Source organism: Dreissena polymorpha, chromosome 6 (genome assembly GCF_020536995.1).
Source record: "Dreissena polymorpha isolate Duluth1 chromosome 6, UMN_Dpol_1.0, whole genome shotgun sequence".
In the NCBI taxonomy this organism is placed as follows: Eukaryota; Metazoa; Mollusca; class Bivalvia; order Myida; family Dreissenidae; genus Dreissena; species Dreissena polymorpha.
In genome coordinates this window covers 78,995,391-79,016,258 of record NC_068360.1, presented here as the reverse complement: position 1 = coordinate 79,016,258, position 20,868 = coordinate 78,995,391, and the positions used below count along the sequence as shown (strand labels likewise).

Genomic DNA, 20,868 nt, shown 5'->3' with positions numbered 1-20,868 from the left:
ATTGAAACACAGTTTCCTCTACTTTTAGCAATCAACAGGGGAGCCTACTATGTGGATGATCGTCTCAAGGGGCTCCAGATTGTATCCCTTGATTCAGCTGTTGTCAACATCCTTACTGATAAACTGTTTGTCTCACAAATACCCATGCCTCTTGAGCCTATCACAGATGTGAAGGGGGTTGCATTCAATCTCTACAATAATGTCTGGGAAACAAACTATATATTCTGGTATCCGTACCGCACAAAGGATATTAACCAAAAGTTCCGTTTCACCTTAAACTTTGTGTAATTTTTTGATGATGTATTGCAAATTTGTATCTACCAGTACTGTGCAATGAAGTAAGATTGTATGTTTACTGTTGATAAAAAAGCAAGTTTGTGAAATTGTCTTAAAAAATACAGTTAACAAAGGTTTTTGCTTAATTATGTGATATTTATGCCCTAATGCAGCGGTAGGTTTAAGAATTCTATTTGTCCTGTACAAACCATGTGTTTTTAGCTCCTTTTTGACTGATAAATATATCTCACTCAATATTTAAATGTTGAATGACCTAAATGTGGAGATGATCTGAAAGAAAAGAAATTCAACTGTGACTAGTTGTCGCAGTATTATTTTCCTTTAGCCCTTTGTCATTTGTTTCATCATATAAAATGTTGTCCCAAAATTGTGTGTTTTCAACATTTTATTTAAGTACTTGATGGATTTTTCACTGAAACTTTAAAAGATGAATGGCCTTAATGCAGAGATGTTTATAAGGGAAGGAAATTGGCCTGTGGCTAGTTTTGGAAAAATAATGGCAATTTGTCTGTTTTTCTTATACAGAATATTTAGTCCCAAACTTTTTAAATTATTCTTTATCTACTAAATGGATTCCGCTCAAACTTGTAAAGTTTAATGACCTTAATGTGCATATTATTGTTAAGAAAGAAAGTTTTGCAGCTACCAGTTTTGGTATTATTAAGGCCCTTTATTCGTTGTTCCACTCTGGTTCCACTATAGTCCCAAAATTTACAGTTTTCTCCTACTCTTCAACCACTTGATGGATCTCAATCAAACTTAAAGTGTTCATGTACCACAATGTGCAGATGTTAGTTAAGGAAGGAATTATTGCATTGATGATTTTTGGCAAAACTATGTCACTTCATCTGGGGGTTTTTCACAATGGAAAACTAAAATTTTCATATGTAAATATTTTTTCAAAACAGAATTTTGTGTTTTCAACTACTCTTTAACTGCTGTGTGCTGAAACTTTCACACCTGAGTGACCTTTATGAAAGGAATTCCAATTTTGACAAGTTTTAGCTGAGTTAAGGCCGTATGTCTTTTGTTTCACAGCAGATTACATGTTTATAGTGGATTTGTGTGTCCGAACAGGTGTCATGGGGGCATGTCTGTGATGCATTTCTAATATATAATTGATTCTGTAAATTGTGACCTGTAAAAAAAGTATATTGTAATGTCCAAATCAAAATACTTTACAATATATTCTATAAAATGTGTCCTGTAATGCAAAGCCTTTTTCCAGTAGCCTTGATGTTTTCTGTTGTGTAATATCCTCCCTAGTACCATTGCTATCATTCAGCAAATACAAGCCATATAGATTTGATATCGTAGATTTGAAATTATTTGCACCTCCATTTTTGCTACAAATCATTAACTATTATTTGAACTTACTCAATCTTACAAAAATGCACACTATTTATTTTATGTCATTTACAGGCATCTTGTTGGAAAGGTTTATAGCTAGAAATGTTGTGGACTAAAAATAATAACATGGAGATGCAACAAATTATTTGAAAAAAAAAATGCATGATCTATTGTAAAGCAGATTAAGTATGAATGTTATTTTCCTTTTAATTACTCCAGTTTTATAGCTGTTTTTGAAGAGTCTTGCATACTTTAAACTAACTACACAAAGTTGGTTTTTGATGTCGTCTTAGTCAAAGAGCCTGATTTGTTTTATTTGACTTATTTAAGTTTTAAAAGTGTATGCCTTTTTAAAAGACTATACAATCATAGTTTTGTTTAAAATGCCTAGAATTTTATCATGTTTTTAATTATTTTACTATTTTGGTTTACATTCCAATTAATTGATAACTTGAAATCTCATTGAACTGTGAATGTTAGTTACATACGATATAATGCTGTCCGGAATGATTGTTGTGTATTTAATGCAATAAATCTTTGATATAAGGTATTGGTTTTGTTTTACCTTTGAACTTTTGGTATTGTGGATAACATAAAAGGGCCCTTTTCACGTTTTGGTAAATTGAAAAAATTAAAAAAAGTTGTTTCAGATTTGCAAATTTTCGTTTTAGTTATGATATTTGAGAGGATAGTAATACTGAACATTTACCATGCTCTAAAATATCCATTATTATTATGCATCTTTTGACGATTTGAAAACCTAAAAATTATAAAGCGTTGCACCGCGAAACGATTGAATAATATGGAAAGATCTGTTGTTGTCGTTATATTTTGTTAAACTACGAGGATTGCTTATATAAGTAAAAAAAATACATCCCATTGTAGCATGAGCACGGATGGTCGAGCGGTCTAAGCTGGAGACTTTTTACTCCAGGGGTCAGTGGTTCGAGCCCAGTTGAGGGTTCCTTTTTTTCTTTTTTTTTATTGTATTCTTGTTTTTTTACTGGAGATTTTTAGATCAAATGTTTAAATTTATCAATATAAAGCATTTACTGACAAGCTTCAATATATGCCAAAATCTGTGAAAATGCCCCTTTAAATCTAGGAGTACATTAAATTTATGCTAGTGGGCACATGTTTATGAACATTTCGTGGTCAATAATAACTAAATTATTACTATTGCTATTTTTCGTTGCTACCAACGTTGTGGATAAAGCATATATTTTATAATTTATTTATATAAAACAAACAATAATATACGTGTTTGTTTTAAAGAGTATAATAATTGTTTTAAAGAGTATAGTGAAAAATAGCCTATTTCTTTTTTTATATTTTTGCCAGTTTTACGACAAATACTTACATCAAATTGTGTTTACCAAATTTGACGTTTCGAACGAAGTTACTCATAGTCATACTCTTTCCAGTAGCATCTAGAAGTCAAAACAGCTACACGACTGGCAGGTAAATAAGCTAAACACAAGTGTGAAGAAGGTTTGCTTGAACAATTTATTTATTTTATAAGAAACAAACCCTTGCATCGAAATAATGTACCCCAAAATCAACGAGGACAACATTAAATGCTGTCAACATCATGAACGTGATAAGTTACGTGCAAATTTCTGATTTAGCAATTAAAAAAGTATCAATTTATTTGTAGGGTGTTCAGGGGGTTTATGAGTTTGAAGTTTACTTGTTATTTTATTCATATTTCTAAGAAGGATAATGTTTTACAATTGCATCAGTCTAAAAAATTTGAAAATCGGATAAGTAGTTTCCGAGTTATGACATTTTTAAGATAAGACGTGTAAGTATTTTAAAAGATAAATTCTCTGTTGAAACGTTAGGTTATTATGGCACCTAAATGAAGAAAATTTTAGGGATTTCTTAATAAATGTAGTCCGGAACCACTTAATTTTCAAAATTTACTTGTAACAACATACATCAAAATGTTTGTTTGCGTTTCAGCTTTCAGAAAATTTACGCCTTTTTGGCAAAAAAATCCAAGATCGCTGCCATAAAGACGCCCAAAATGGCCGCCATGGATTTTTAATAAAAGTTGTTAAGTCATAAAATCATTGATATTTTGATGAATATTATTATGCCGGGTTATGAAAATGACAATTTTCTAGTATTTTCAACACAAATTTGAACAAATATGTTTTTGGATGAAAAAGGGCAAATTTCAAGATTGGCCATTTAGATTTTGCCGCCATCTTGGATTTTTTTCTGCGCTGATATTAAATTTTATTTAAAACTAGTCATGTAACATATCAAATTAAAGGGAATTCCACAAGTATTTAAGAAATGAAATCGAATCTAAAGATCTAATTTAATTATGACCAGCAGAAGCAATAAGGGATTTTCAAATTTTCAAGGTCATCCCTAAAACCGCAATCCCTCAGGCCCCTTTTGCATCCATTCAGGTATTGGACCTACCAAAATCTTTGTGATACATTAGGGTTCACTTTTATGCCTGCCCACAAGAACAATTTCCATTAACTGTTATTGCCACAGAAGTTTTAATGTTTTTTTCAATTTTTTTGTGACCTTGACCTTCATCTTTCGGGCAGGTATACACTTGAAGCCCAATGTATACTGAGCATTTTGGTACTAGCCTCATCTACATTGAAGCAAAATTGACCAGCGGAATTTAGATAAAACAAGGCCACCTTATGACTTTTTCATATTCATTTTCAATACATTTTCTAATGGAAAAAATGTCACAACAATTTTGGTCCTGCCTGAACACCCTAATATTTGTATTGAAAGTTTAAATTGTATATGAAAAACGTACTTGAAAAAAAATGTACACATTTTATTTATTGAACTATAATAGGAAGTTTTGTTTTATTTCTAAAAAAAATTTAATGTTAATGTATCTTGATACCGTGTATCAAGCAGTTCAGGAAACAAGTCAATTAATTTCAGTATTAATGCAAACAATCCAGCAATAAAAGATTTATCTCCAAAGATTTATTTTATTCCTGATTAATTCATGCCAAACTGTTTATTTACAGCGTGATCAACCAAGCCAAGCTGATAGTTCCATACACACCGGTATGACTAGATACTGAAAACAGTACTGTTTTCACGAAAACAGTAACATGTACTGAAAACAGTGTTTTATTATATAAAAACAGTGAATATTAAGACGAAAACAGCGCTTTTCATATGCCTGGTTTAAAAAAGAATCATTTGGATGATTGGTTGATTACACACAAGATCTATGTAGCGGGGGATTACAGAGATAGTCAATAGTGTATTTTCTAATAAGGAATACTTGGCGTTGTCGTCCATTGCAAAAAATAACACATTTTTATAAACAGTTGATGTCTTTGAAGCTTTGGATTAATATCATTATTATGCAAGCATGCCAAATCATTTTTTTTTTTTCGTATTAGTGATATATTTATGAACTGTTTGTGTTTATTTACATGTATGTCAGAAAATAGTTTATGTTGCTAATATTACAAATTAAAGTGCCGCCTGAATTCTAGGCATCAAGTTTTCATGAAAAAATCAATTATCAACTAGTTTATGTATAGGCTAAGTAAAATAAAGGGGTTACGAAAATATATGCTATATCCCTCTTGAGCCATCTATTTTGTTATTTACAGAACAAGGCGTGATAAAAGATGTCTGTAGTAAAGGAGGGCTATGTAAAAAGACATAGCAGTAAGTATCATGTTTTGTATGAGTTGAAACGGACTACTAAATAATTCATTCAAATATGAAATTATACTAAATAAATTTGCTGTGATGATTCTTGAAACATAAAACCATTGAAATTTTTCGACATTTTGAGAGAAATATGTACAAGAAGGTTGATATTACAGGTAATTAGACTGCTAAACTCTAAGATTTTAAAGTCCCTTAAACATTTCTACAGTTAGGTAATAGTGGCAGACATTTTTGTTTATAGGAAAATACCTTTAAATGGTATAATGATGTATATTTTTTATGCCCCCGGTAGGATGGCATATAGCAGTTGAACTGTCCATCAGTCAGTCGACCCGTCCGTGAAATGAAAACTTTATCATTGGCCTCAACTTTTGCCTTTTTGAAGATATCAACTTGATATTTGGCATGCATGTGTATCTCATGAAGGTGCTCATTTTGAGTGGTGAAAGGTCAAGGTCATCCTTCAAGGTCAAAAGTACCCGGGTAAAAAATACAATCCAAGGGAAGTTATAAGCTTTAAAAGGGAGATAATTTCTAAACCTGCCAAATGATATATTGAAATTTTATTTCAAAGCGGCGCAATAGGGGCATTGTGTTTCTGACAAACACATTTCTTCTTTGGTTAAGATTTTTTCTTTCGTATAATTTGTATCTTGAGATTTTTATCTTCAACCTTGCCATTAAAAATGTATATTGCTTATACTTATATCAATGCTTATTTTAGAAATCCAAAAAAGAGGGTAATTCCGATTATTCCGTCCTCAATTTGAAAATGGGGGATTTTTCAAAATGGGGGGCAATTATCAAACACCATTTAATACATGTTAGTTTTCATGTTTAATTGTTTAACTTTGAAAATTATTACATACCAATAGGTCAGTGAAACCCTATAGTTACTGCTGTTAAATATAACAGCACTTTCCATAGTACATACTATTGCTCGATAAAGAATTTTTAGAAATCACGTGACTAAATCTTTTTTGACAGCGCATACAAAAAGTTTTTTGTGCTATTTTCTACTGAAAACATTCTCTCATAACCAATTAGTCTTTTTTTTCTGGCACATGGTGGAATTTTTAATTTGACATCTAGTGTTTCTGTAAAGAAAATGCGAAGGAGAATTCAGAAGGTTTAAGAATTAATTGAAGGCTATGCAGAATTTTCTTTCACACATGCTTAAAATGTGCGCAGTCTAAGCAAAAAACAGCACAACTTGCGAAATGGGAGGTTTAGAAAAGATACTGTCTTATAGGGCTAACTGTGCCATTCATCAACTTTGCCAATGGCTACAAGAAGAAAATGTGGATTAAGAAATGTCCAATTTGCTTTGACTTTTTCTGGATGAAAACCCATAACCTGAATTTTAATAAAAAATTATTTCATTTGGCTACAGAAATTTAGCCTGGGGGAACCCTTCTGTACTGGTTGTTTTGTATGATGATTGATTTGTTTATTTACAGCACTGTATATTAAACTCTAATGAGTGAACATCTATACCTATTTCAGAAAGCATGTTTTCGGGTGGATGGAGAGATGTCTACCTTAAGCTTTACTCTGACAGTAACCTATTGGCATACAAAAAACAAGGGGACTTCACACCTAAAGTTCAAATTTGTATGAAGGTATGAAAATAATTGTTTATAATAGCATACAATAACATACAGCACTATTAATATACCGTGTATTGATATTTATAAATGCTTACTGTTCTGCTTATCATTTTTATGTAAAAAAAATCTTGAGAAGAGTTTAACCAGTTCTCTGGTTTCATACATATGCTGGTCTATAGCTTAGCATGCACATTTATAACTATATGCACCATTTCTACAATAGTAATTTGGTGAAAGGTAATTAGTTACAAAACCTTTAAAAAACAAGGCTTTTAATGCTCACTTTGTTGGTTTGCTTGCATTAATGATGTGTTAAGAATCAGTCTAGTGATAAGTTACAAGCATTCATAGATTGTAACTACTGGGTATTGCAATTCATTTTTAATAAGAAATCAGATTCTGTGAAGATAATGGAAAGCAATATTATATATTATATCTTTCACATGCATTTGCAGAATGTTTGTAAGCATTTTGCACTGGGAGAACATGTATTGCGCAACTTCAATGACACGCCTGATCTTCCTGCTGGTAAGCCTGTTGGCTGTCTGCTGGCCATTCCTGAGAAGCAGAGCCACAAAGCAAAGCCTCACTACTTCCTTATGAACAATGAACAGCACATGCAGTGAGTTATGCAATGGAACTATACAGGGATGGCTTGTATTTGGGCGGTTCTCTGTGAAAAAGGATTTAATGCATTTGCGTAAAGTGTCGTCCTAGATTAGCCCGTGTAGTCTGCACAGGCTAATCAGGGATGACACTGTCCACTTTTATGATATTTTATTTTTAAAGAAATTCTCTTCTTAGCAAAAATCCAGTTCAGACAGAAAGTGTCATCCCTGATTAGCCTGTGCAGACTGCACAGGCTAATCTGGGACGACACTTTACGCACATGCATTAAACTCCCTTTTTACCCAGCACTGCTCATTTACTTGATGTAGTGTAGATATGATGCGGACACCCTCAGACTCTTGTGTATCTTACAATTTCTTGAAAGGCATTCAAATGCCATCTAAGGTTGCTCAACACTTGTAGCATATAACTCCCAAAGGATTGGGATATATTTCACAGGAAGCAGAAATGATTTTCAAACATTTTATCACCATACCAACATTTTGTAACACATTGAAGCAAACAGTAATGTAACTTTGTTAATATGCTATTTTTATGCCCCCCTTCGAAGAAGAGGGGGTATATTGTTTTGCTCATGTCGGTCCGTATGTCCGTCCGTCCACCAGATGGTTTCCGGATGATAACTCAAGAACGCTTAGGCCTAGGATCAGGAAACTTCATAGGTACATTGATCATGACTCGCAGATGACCCCTATTGATTTTGAGGTCACTAGGTCAAAGGTCACGGTGACCCGAAATAGTAAAATGGTTTCTGGATGATAACTCAAGAACGCTTATGCCTAGGATCATGAAACTTCATAGGTACATTGATCATGACTCGCAGATGACCCCTATTGATTTTGAGGTCACTAGGTCAAAGGTCAAGGTCACGGTGACCCGAAATAGTAAAATGGTTTCCAGATGGTAACTTAAGAACGCTTATGCCTAGGATCATGAAACTTCATAGGTACATTGATCATGACTTGCAGATGACCCCTATTGATTTTCAGGTCACTTTGTCAAAGGTCAAGGTCACGGTGACCCAAAATAGTAAAATGGTTTCCGTATGATAACTCAAGAATGCTTATGCCTAGGATCATGAAACTTCATAGGTACATTGATCATGACTCGCAGATGACCCCTATTGATTTTCAGGTCAGTAGGTCAAAAGTCAAGGTCACATTGACCCGAAATAGTAAAATGGTTTCCGGATGATAATTCAAGAACGCTTATGCCTAGGATCATGAAACTTCATAGGTACATTGATCATAACCAGCAGATAAATCTAATGATTTTCAGGTCACTAGGTCAAAGGTCAAGGTCACGGTGACTCAACTAAGAAAAATGGTTTCCGGATGATAACTCAAGAATGCTTACGCCTAGAATCATGAAACTTCATAGGTACATTGATCATGACTCGCAGATGACCCCTATTGACTTTCAGGTCACTAGGTCAAAGGTCAAGGTAAAATTGACTTGACACAGTTAGATGGTTTCCGGATGATAACACAAGAAAGCTTACGCTTAGGATCATGAAACTTCATAGGTGCATTGATCATGACTCGCAGATGACCCCTATTGATTTTCAGGTCACTAGGTCAAAGGTTACAGTGCCAAAAAACGTATTCACACAGTGGCTGCCACTACAACTGACAGCCATATGGGGGGCATGCATGTTTTACAAACAGCCCTTGTTAACTAATAAATGTAATTGTTGCAAAGGTTATTTGCAACGTGTGAATCAATGTATTTTGTTCAAGAATATTTACAATAATTTGCATCAGCAGAAGGTTTAATTTGGGTATGCATAAAAAGTCACATATGGCAATTTCCTAATCAGATTGCAGCATTTAAGTGAAATTGCATCAAGTTATGATTATTCAATAAAACATTGTCACGCATAGCAGTTCACAATAATATTATTAAAGCAAGTAATAAACCTTGCTTTCTCTTATTCTTGTTTGTATGCTTGTGTGTTTGTCTATTTCCAGTGAATGGATGACAGCAATATGTTCAACTGTAAGTTAATCTTTTCTCTTCATGATATTTTTTAAGCATTATATAATAAAAATGTGTATTGTAAAGTGTGGGATTAAGTACTATTTATTAACCTTCAATCAAGCATAAACATTTAAACAAAGTATAATACTAACCATTGGAAGTTTGAAACAATAAAAGTAATTATTAAGATATCTTATAGTAGCACTAATGTAGTATAATTTTAAATCAGGTCTTAACAAATTGCTAAGAAATTTAGGCCTTTATCTTTTTTCAAAAATTTATATAAAATAGTAAAAATGTCTGGAGAGGATTTACTAGCTAGTTATTTTGTTTATTTAAGCTCTGAATTGTACTGCATCAAAATAATTCTTTTATAACTCAGAAGTCTAAACAAAAGGATTATTTCCCGTAGCTACCAGTCAAACAACCGAATTCTGAGGCCCCAGTCCAACAGCATAACTGCCACCCTGTTGATGCCCCTCCCCCCTACAGTACTGCCCCCGGCCCCGCCCACTATGGGGGTGGTGGTGGCATGCCCATGCCTCAACCAATCGGATTTGCAGGAGTTGGTAAGACCTTGTCAGTTTTTACTATACTTAATATTTATCGTTCAAAACATGTCAGTTTTATTTATTTTAATCATTTTAATACAATGCATGTTTAAAAAATTACCTTCATTAATGTTATGAGTCATGAACATAAACCCAAGTAGTGATGTCAGCATCATACATTGAACTTAAGTCTGTTTGTAAAAAAAGATTTGTGCAAACATTCTAGTATAATTAGCTAAACTCATAGAGTGGACTTAAGTCAAGCTCATGTAATATTTAGTTGCCTGAGAATTGCAATTTTGAAAACAATCTCTGAAAGAAATATGATATGTATAAGGAATGCACACAAGTCTTTGATTTTTAGCTCACCTGAGCATATAGTGCCCGTGGGGAGCTTTGAGGATAACGCAATGCCTTTCTTTTCCCAGGGTTCACAAGACTTATATGGACTTGCATAGCAAAAAAACTTTAAAAATCTCTAAAACTATGTGGCCGAGAGGGGTTATATTCAGCAGCTAACAGTGAACGGTTTCCCTCTACGTAGTTTTCTCAAATTATGCCCCTGGGGTTAAAATGTTCCTGTCATGAGTGTTATTTTTGTTTTATATAATATGTATTTATAGAACCCTTAACAAATCTGCTCTGAAACAACAGGGCCCCAAGATTTGGAGTGTTGCATATCATGGTAGTCCTTTGTAAAGTTGTTTTTTCAACTCGTGTTCCTCACGTCCAAATTGGCCCTTCCCTGGGGATGACTTGTTTTCCTTTTATGTATATTTTATTGTGTTTTGCTTTAAAGTTATCTCCTCTGAAACCGCAAGGCCCAGCGGTTTGGTATGTAGCATTTCATGTTGGCTCTCTACCAAGTTTGTTCAAATCATGTCCCTCAGTTCTAATTTTCATCCTGCTCTGGGGTTTCTTTTTTGTTAGTTTCCCAAATATAAATGAACTGTAGTAAAAACTTAAAAAATCCTCTCTGAAACGGCAAGACCAATGGTTTGGTAATTTTGTCTTGGCATTTTATGGTCTTCTACTGGGCACATGAACTTTTTGCAAACTTTTTACTGTACAGAAAAAATAACTCATAAAGCATATCTTTGCTTTTAAAAGATATCAAGAACACTTCATAATATAAGGGTGATCTGAGAAACTGTAACATTTAAAAACACAGCATATTGTTTTTGCCATTTTCAAGTGAACCCTTTCCGGCTCGGAGGCAAAGTGAAAATGGCTATGTGCAAACAGCATAAAACCAGAACAGCCTGCAAGTAACTCGCAGTCTGTTCAGGTTTTATGCTGTTTCTGCTCATCCGTATCTAAAGGTTGGAAATGAAGCCTTTAAAACTTGAATAAAACTTGAATCTAGTAAGAAAGGTCTTTAATTAAATTAAACTTTCTAAGGGACTACAAGTGTGTCGAAATATGTATATTACTGATTAAGGGTTAAGTTACTACATGTCTCAGGTGAGTTACCTATGACCTTAAGGCCTTCTTGTCGTGTTGTTGTAATTTGGGTACCCAAGTTAATCTATGTTCAAATTGTCCTATTGTAGCCCAGCCATATCCCACACAACCCCAGGCCTATCCCACCCAGGCAGGCTACCCCCAGCAGCATGGTGGTTATCCCCAACAACAAGGATATCCCCAGCAAATGGGATACCCTCAGCAAATGGGATATCCCCAACAACCGGGATACCCCCAACAGGCCTACCCACAACAGCCAGTGGGATATCCACAACAACAATACTATGGCCAACAGCGTGAGTCAATCAGACTGAAGTGCACAATTTTCAACATGACAACCTGTGCCCTATTCTAATACTATAAGCTACTTACTCAGTTCCAAGATTTAATGCTTTCAAGAAACTGTAGAATAATAGGGATGAAAATCATTTCTGCCCCCAACAAAAATAAAGTAAAAAATCTAAAATCTATTCCAAACGAAAATAATTCAAGGTTCTTTTAAAGACTGCAATGCTGTTAAATACAGTGCTTAAGCCACATAATTCAGTGCTAGGCTGTTTGGTGAATGAAATTCTGGTACATATGGCCCTTTATCCATATTTGTGCACATCAAACAGCTTAGCATTCAATTTGATGGCTAAAACTGCACTGAAAAGCTGTTAACTGTTGTCCTAAATCCAAATAACAAAAAACACATTTTGAACAGGACATGATTATTTTATTTCATGTTCACAGTTATCAAATGTGTTCAAATGATTTACCGAATAGGTTGTGTTATTTCAGCATATGGTTACCTGCCCCCACCCCAGGGCTATGCAGGTGGATATGCTCCACAACCGACCGTTGTCTACACCGGTGGACACCACAAGAAAGGAGGACTGGGAGGCATCCTGGGTAGCAATACAGGGAAAATGGCAGCAGGTGAGAATATTGCTATGTTCTTTGAGCTGTGGACATGTTCACCAACCCATTCTTAGACTTGAGAATGAAGCATAGACCAGAAGAAAATATGATCAGCTTTTGAATATCTTTAGGCTACATATGTTCTTTGTTTAATGAATACATTTAGCAAAGTTAACAATTGTGTAGTAAAAGGTTTTTAATTTTTGTCATATTTGACTCTATAATACAGTAAAAGAATTGTTAGTTGAATATTTGCTTGGTTTAGCCGGCCTGCTCCGGAAGATAAAAATTACTCTCCAGGTATTGATAAAGTATTTACTGCCATTCACTTAAAATAAAAATCAGGGTCATGTTTGCTTTGGATAATTACACGAAAAACTGTGCTCTCAAAAAAAGGAATAATTTTACTGCTTATTTGATTTCCACATGTGTGATGATAAGACAATATGTCAGAGTAATTAAAATATAATTTGACAATTGTGGAAGTGTCTATTGTTCACCAGTAAATTGTATGATTGTTTGATACATTTGTACTCATCATGTACATCATACTAAGTAGTCTATGACGGACTATTGCAGGGTTGATAGGCGGTGCCGCGCTGGGGTATGGTGCCAGCAGGATGATGGGCGGTCACGGGATGGGGTTCGGGATGCCATTTGGTGGGTTCGGAATGGGCAGGTGTGGCAGCTGGAGCTCCCTCAGTAGCTTTGGAAGCTTCGGGAGCTACGGTAGTTGTGGCAGCTTTGGAAGCTTTGGATAAAGTATTTGTGGTTGTGATTAGTAATCCAAGTAAACCATGATAATGTTTGAAAAAGTGATATTAACTTAAGGGTAAATTACACAAAAACTTTTCTATGGTAAAGTTAGGAATGGCAACAGCAAAATAAGAATTCAAATATTTGGTTTTTAAATTATTTGAAAAATTAAATTTCTGGTATTCAATATATTTGAACACATTCTGCATGATTATATAGCTTTGTAATCAACAAAGCTGCTAAAAACATGTTATGAAAACGTGAAAAATTTACATTCAAACAGACCCACTACAACATTGAATTTCATCCATAGGTCTCTTGAGTTCTTCTGTTTTATCTTACATTAAGGACTAAAAAAATGGAAGCCTTTTGAACAAAAAAATAAATTTGCTATCCAAATATTTATTCATTTGATTATTCATTTGATTATTCTTTGACATCCCTAGTAAAAAAAAGCTTTATGTTTAATTATAAAACATTATAAATTAATAACAAGATGTTTATTCTACAATGTAAATATTAAACAGTTTACAAAACAAATTATTAGTGAATAAACAACAGACTTTCAGAAATTTATGAAGGTTTAAGCTAAGGACCCTTTAGGGTATTTCTGCATTACTCATTGTTTTTATTTATGTATGATGCAGCAGTGATTGATTTTTGTATCAAGAATGCTCAGTGTGTTGTTATTGTTTTTTTACAGATTTTAAAATATTTGGTAGATATTTATTTGATACTACATTATTCTGTTGTATTTTAATCATACCCCCACAAACGAAGTTTAGAGGGGTATATAGGAGTGAACTTGTCTGTCGGTCTGTATTAAAGTCTGCTCTCTAATTCAAGTAGTTTTCATCCGATCTTCACCAAACTTGGTCAGAAGTTGTATCTACATGATGTCTAGGCCAAGTTTGAGCATGGGCCTTACCTGGTCAAAAACTAGGTCACGGGGTCACTTAGTGCGTTTTAAACATTCAGCATGTTGTCCGCTCTCTAATTCAAGTAGTTTTCATCCGATCTTCACCAAACTTGGTCAGAAGTTGTATCTAGATGATCTTAAGGCGTGTTCGAACATGGGCCTTGCCGGGTCAAAAACTAGGTCACTTAATGCGTTTTTTTACATTCAGCATGGTGACCTCTCTCTTATTCAAGTAGTTTTCATCCGATCTTCACCAAACTTGGTCAGAAGTTTTATCTAGATAATCTGAAGGCCAAGTTCGAACATGGGCCATGCCAGATCTAAAAACTTGGTCACAGGGTCACTTAGTACGTTTTACACATTGAGCATGGTGTCCACTCTCTATTTCAAGTAGTTTAAATCCGATCTTCACCACACTTGGTCAGAAGTTGTTACTAGATGATGTGTAGGTCAAGTTCGAACATGGGCCATGCCGGGTCAAAAACTAGGTCACAGGGTCACTTAGTGTGTTTTAAACATCATTATGTTGTCTGCTCTCAAATTCAAGTAGTTTTTATCAAATCTTCTCCAAAATTGGTCAGAAGTTGTATCTTGATAATGTCTAGGGCAAGTTTGAATATGGGTCATGCCGGGCAAAAAACACTTAGTGCGTTTTAAACATCACAATGTTGTCCACTCTCTAATTCAAGAAGTTTTCATCCAATCTTGGTCAGAAGTTGTATCTAGATGATGTCTAGTTCAAGTTTGAATATGGGTCATGCCGGATAAAAAACGGGGTATCTTAGTGCGTTTTAAACCTCACCATGCTGTCCGCTCTCTAATTCAAGTAGTTTTCATCCAATCCTCACCAAACTTGGTCACAAGTTTCATCTAAATGATCTCTAGGACATGTTTGAACATGGGCCATTCCGAGCCTAAAACTAGGTCACGGGGTCACTTAGTGCGTTTTTAACATTCAGCATGGTGTCCGCTCTCTAATTCAAGTAGTTTACATCCGATCTTCACCAAACTCCAAGTTTTATGGAGATGATCTTAAGGCCAAGTTAGAACATGGGCCTTTCTGGGTCAAGGGGTCACTTAGTGCGTTTTAAAAATTGAGCATGGTGTCCGCTGTTTTTTGTGAAGACGACATGCAAAATTTTATGTGTCAATGCGGCATGTGGGGGTATTCGTCACGTCTGTGACAAAGCTCTAGTTTTAATTTATTATTTAATTCAATACAAGCTAAACGATGGTCACAATTTTGTTAAAGTATATTGATATGTTAAAGTATATTGATATATGGTAATGTAAGGGGAAAGTCTCACACAAATTATTTTTTTGTTTAACCTCACTGTGCTTTTTAATGACAGAAACTTCTGATTTTAACAAACTTTTTCAATCAACCGGCAAAGTTGTTTACTGATTTGACATTATTTTATGTTGGCAATGTCATAGCACAAAAATAAAATATTTGGTTAGTCAAAGGCTTTGTAGCATATGAAAAAGCCCACAATATTATGTTTTGTAAAGAGTATGTGTTATGGCTGTTTAACCAAAGGCAAAGTATATCATGTGATAAATATATATAAGTAAAAGAGGAAATAAAATATCTCAAAATGACTTTGATTTGTTTGAACTTTTGTAGCAGCTATTGAATAATTTGTCTTTCTTTTACTGCAGGTTAAATGTATGGGAAGTCTGGTGATTTTGTACTTAATTGTACCAAAGAGAACTGTTGTTTTTTTTAGTAAAACTAAAAACAAATGTTGATGTTTTTGTATTGTATGTGTTGTTTTTTTTGTTGTTAAAGTTTATCATGTAAGTTATTATATATGAATCTCTGTTCATATTCACAATTGTACTCGACAAAAGTTAGAATGCATAAAATTGAATTCTATTTTCTGCAGTTATAAGAATTAATTTTTTTTCAAGTCATAAGTGCCATTATGTTTTCCATGTCACAAGTGTAGTCTATAGTGTGTTAAGGATACACATCGTTGGTTGTGTGGTTATGTTCTTGGCGAATGATGGTTCATTCGCAAATCACAAAACAATGTCATGTCTAGTTTTACTTAGCTTTGTATCATCTGGATTATATCCAAAGGCCCATAACAAAATGGCAGACCAGTGATTATCCATGAATTTATTTATAGTTTGGTTTAAAATACATATGCAGCAAGTTGAAATCTGCTGACTTTGCCTTTGAAATGTTGTTGATTGTTTTTGTCTAGATTTGCTTTTACTAATGCTATCACTGCACTCATTTAGCACATATTTATGTCATCTGTATTGCTAAATGCAATAGAAGCGAGTTTGTAGTGTTTGTTTAATATGTACAGCAATTTATACTTTTTTTTCTGAAGCCCAAGTTGTTTATTCCAACATAATGAAGTTGATATGATGTCCATCATGAATATGGAAAGTTCAGGGTTTGATCTTTACTCGGATGTTGGTTGCCAAACAAAATAAGTACAGTTGTTTTTTCACAGGTTATGGACTAGAGGGCTTATTTAAAAGCCTCAATTTTGATGCTATCAAACTTAGCAAAAAATTGTCTTAACTAAAAATTCACATTTTAACTTGCTCAACACTAAAAGTGCATTTTAATTCTAGTTTTAACAATTTCTTTTAAAATCTTACGTTGAAAAATTCTGTATAACATACTTATTTGGTTCTGTATATGAAATATGATAATTAGTGGTATGTTCATTTGTACATTATTAATATTTCTAATTCAGCAAGTGCAAATCTGAAGAAAAAATGAGTATTTTGTTAAGTTTGAACATTTGCTGTTTGATGCTTTTGTGAGGGGAACGGTCACTACTGAAAGCTTCTGTATATGAATCATTAATGCATCATAATTGGTCAGTATTCCTTGGCCAATTATGCATTCTTTAAAAGAATTTGTAGTTCTCACTCCTAAGGCTAAATTGCAGTGTTTTGGTTGGCTTCTGATTGTTTGTATTTGCTTCATAATTACTTTACTTGTGAAAATCCAATAATTATTGTTTTGTAATTGTTGTTGTTTGAGCAAATTACATGTTTTTATTATGCCCCCAAAGGAGGGCATACAGTGATTGCACTGTCCGTCTGTCCGTCACACTTTTGCGTTTAGGTTTCGAAAATTGCTCATAACTTCTATGTCCCTACTTTCATATTTGGTATGCATGTGAATATGAACAAGGCCTTTCCATATGCACACAAATTTTGACCCCTTTGACCTTCACCTTGAACTTAGGGTCCGCGTTTAGGTTTTGAAATCTGCGTTTAGGTTTCGAAAATGCTCATAACTTCTATGTCGCTTCAGATGACACCTTCATATTTAATATGCGTGTGTATATAGACAAGGCCTTTCCATATGCACACACATTTTGACCCCTTTGACCTTGACCTTGAACTTAGGGTCAGCTATGAGTAGTGTTTTTTCCAGGCCGTTTAAGCATGGCGAATCGCCATGCCCCTTTTTTGTAGCGCCACGCTGCCCCTTTCAAAGCTATTTAGCGCCACGCTGCCCTTTCCAAAGGCCGCCGCCCTGCCCTTTTATGAGCACCCGCTGTTTTCTGCCCTTATTGATAACATCTTAATTGCCCCTTGACCAAATTTCTAAGCCGACTAGTATCAGATTATGGCCCCCGAGGCAGCGCGTTTGTGAATTAGTCATGCGTGAATAACCCCATGTCAGTATCAATGGATATGTTATACCACTAATCGGTCGGTAATGTGTACTCATCCACGATAAAATCGTGGACTGTTACTTCAGAGAATTTTGATGAAAAGCTCGATGTTATCCTCGTGGCAATTGTGCATTTCAAACATAATTCAGTTATATCAAAACATATATTTTTACCCATAATTACATTTAAAAATACAAACAAATTAATTATTTATCGATATTGTCTTTAAGATAATTAGTTATTGAATTAATTACTGAGACGTATACTAATTAAACAAAAAGTGAATCGCGTATAAGGCGGACGTATTAGACGACTTTACGTTGCTATGCGCACCTGTCGTTTACAGCATTTTACATTATGACAACATGGCGGACATACAGAATTAAATTGTGACTCGGCAAACATGGCAAATAACGTCGTAAACGATTGAATTAACGATGGAGATTATACATTCAGAAGGAATTAATGAAATGTCTGTAATAATCAACGATGCATAAACATGTTGAAGATAGCAACAACATACTTATTTGTAATCTACTCAGTGGGTGTATCACGATATTTCACGGAAACGAGTGCTTGCATATTGTTAGCGATCAGTTTACTCGCAATATTAAACATCTGACAAGATTATCGTTAGAAATGGGATAAGACAAACATGGTTTCATTTTTAACCAGGTTTTCAGAAGGAAAAAACTGGTTATTAGATTGGCGAGTGCGGGCGGGCTGGCTGGCTGGCTGGCTGGCTGGCTGGCTGGCGGGCTGGCGGAACAAGCTTGTCCGGGCCATAACTATGTCGTTCATTGTCAGATTTTAAAATCATTTGGCACATTTGTTCACCATCATTGGACGGTGTGTCGCGCGAAATAATTACGTCGATATCTCCAAGGTCAAGGTCACACTTTGAATTCAAAGGTCAAAAATGGCCATAAATGAGCTTGTCCTGGCCATAACTATGTCATTCATTGTGAGATTTTAAAATCATTTGGCACATTTGTTCACCATCATGGGATGGTGTGTCGCACGAAAGAATCACGTCAATATCTCCAATGTCAAGGTCGCCACGACTAAAAATAGATTTTTTTTAAAAACAAACTTACAAAGGGGGTTAATTTTGTTTGTTCAATTCAAAAGTTCAGTTTGAGTTTTGTCCCTTTATCAGATTTTTTTTCCACAATGAAAACCTGGTTTTGTGACAATTTTGTCCCTTGTTATGTTAGTGGATCTGTGTATAATCAGATTCATATGCATATATTGCTTTATTATGTTTGTTGTGCTGTACAGTGTATTGAAACAGCATGGAACTTAAATGTACATTACAAGGTAAATATATTAATATAAATCAAAGTAAGTTAAATACACCAATTACTATATACCATATAAATTATATGGTATATAGTAATTGGTGTATATATAATGTGCTTGTTTATATTTTATGTTTTTCTGCAACTGCCTCTGATGCGATTTCTCCCTCATTTAGGTATTCACGGAACGTTTTTGCCCTTTTTTGCCTAAACTGCGTGCTAAAATGCCCTTTTTGAAAGTAATGGGCCAAGCCCCTTTGCCCTCCTGGGAAAAACACTACTATAAGGTTTCAAAATCTGCATATAGGTTTCGAAAAATGCTCATAACTTCTATCAAAGCGTTTTTCGGGGGCATATATCATCCTATGGAGACAGCTCTTGTTTTCAAATACAGATATATGATAACATTTTAATGGAAAGTGGTTTAAAAATAAATCTAATCTTTTGTTCATCACACTTCATCGTTGTAAATTTATATTGCTTCATATTTATTGTCAATGTATTGCATATTGCAAATTTAGTTAACATTTAATAAACAGCAAAAAACTGTAATTCTCAGTATTTCTTTTGAAAGTAGAAAGTAGACTATAGAAAGTTGTTAGGTGAAAAAAAAATGTTGTGTTTGTTGCAGGGTACATGACTGACCCATATTCTAGTACAAAAACGTTTTATTTTAATTTCAAAGATATATTACTCTTACTAAATAAATATAATAATTTTATTTTTCATTAGAGGGGTGAGGGGATAATTAATTTAATTTTTTAGCAACCACTTGGAACTAGTGTTTATCGGTAACTATATTACAAATATTTTGTGTTATTAATATTTGTTATGTGTTACAATTGTTAAGTTGCCTTTTAATTAATACAGTCCACTCCCTACGGCTAGACAAAAATGACAATGTTAACAAAAAAGTTCATGCATTCAAACAATATTGAATGCAACATGTATTTAAACAAGAAAGCCGTAATGGCTGTAAAGCTCTCACTTGCGTTCAAAGAGCACCAATTATTGACCCTTGATCTGGTGACCAAGTTTTTTACCCCACTTGAACCAGATTCAAACTTGGCCTTGATATTGTCATGGTTAACTTTCTGACCAAATTTCACCCTGATTCAGTCACACATATAGCCTCGAAATAGTAACAAGGTTTTTCCAATATTTGACCAGTTGACCTCATATTCAGACAAACATTTCCAAGATTTAAACTCAAACAAGAGCAAAAAAATGTACCAACATAGCCTTTAAAATAGCTCACAACTTCAAAAGTGGTGTAGAGGAAGAGTTTGTTTTTGCGTCCAAAAGTGTTTTAAGTGAATTCATTTGATGGCAGGTGTCAAAATGTTAGAACAAGATAAAAAAAGGTAGCGCTTATGTCATCATATAATGTAAGACAAATAATCTTGATAAGCAAATTCAAAACAGTTAAATGAGCCGCACTCTGTGAAAACAGGGTTTAATGCATGTCTGTCAAGTGTGGCACCAGATTAGCCTGTGTAGTCTGCACAGGCTAATCAGGGACAACACTTTTAGCCTTAACTTGATTTTGCTAAGAAGAAACTTTCTTAAAACAAAAAAATATCATTAAAGCGGAAAGCCTCTTCCCTGATTAGCCTATGTGGTCCCTGATTAGCCTATGTGGTCCCTGATTAGCCTATGTGGTCCCTGATTAGCCTATGTGGACTGCTCAGGCTAATCTGGGACAACACTTTACGCTCAAGCATTAAACCCTTGTTTCACAGAGCACTGCACAAATGTAGAACAGCCATA

At 34.4% G+C, this 20,868-nt stretch overlaps 2 protein-coding genes across 4 annotated transcripts in view; both read left to right on the top strand.

Annotated features, from left to right (window-relative positions):
- LOC127834372 (uncharacterized) overlaps window positions 1-2,195 on the top strand; it is a 30,135-nt gene extending 27,940 nt beyond the window's left edge. The window contains exon 14 of the mRNA XM_052360152.1: window positions 29-2,195. Coding sequence (XP_052216112.1) covers window positions 29-288 — 260 coding nt within the window. The 3' untranslated portion in view covers window positions 289-2,195. The remainder of the gene's footprint in view (window positions 1-28) is intronic.
- Window positions 2,196-2,971: 776 nt separating this feature from the next.
- On the top strand, window positions 2,972-19,648 carry LOC127834454 (trithorax group protein osa-like). Of its 3 annotated transcripts, none has more exons than XM_052360302.1 (10): window positions 2,972-3,108; window positions 4,665-4,704; window positions 5,265-5,322; window positions 6,835-6,950; window positions 7,394-7,560; window positions 9,539-9,566; window positions 9,961-10,117; window positions 11,653-11,859; window positions 12,347-12,484; window positions 13,046-19,648. In XM_052360302.1, exons 3-10 carry the CDS (start codon window positions 5,283-5,285, stop codon window positions 13,225-13,227), a joined length of 1,035 nt encoding a protein of 344 aa, XP_052216262.1. In that variant the 5' UTR covers window positions 2,972-3,108; window positions 4,665-4,704; window positions 5,265-5,282; the 3' UTR covers window positions 13,228-19,648. The 3 variants fall into 3 exon arrangements, with proteins under 3 accessions (XP_052216262.1, XP_052216264.1, XP_052216265.1); XM_052360304.1 differs by having other exon boundaries at window positions 3,016-3,138; XM_052360305.1 differs by lacking the exon at window positions 4,665-4,704 and having other exon boundaries at window positions 3,021-3,138.
- Window positions 19,649-20,868: the final 1,220 nt, after the last annotated feature.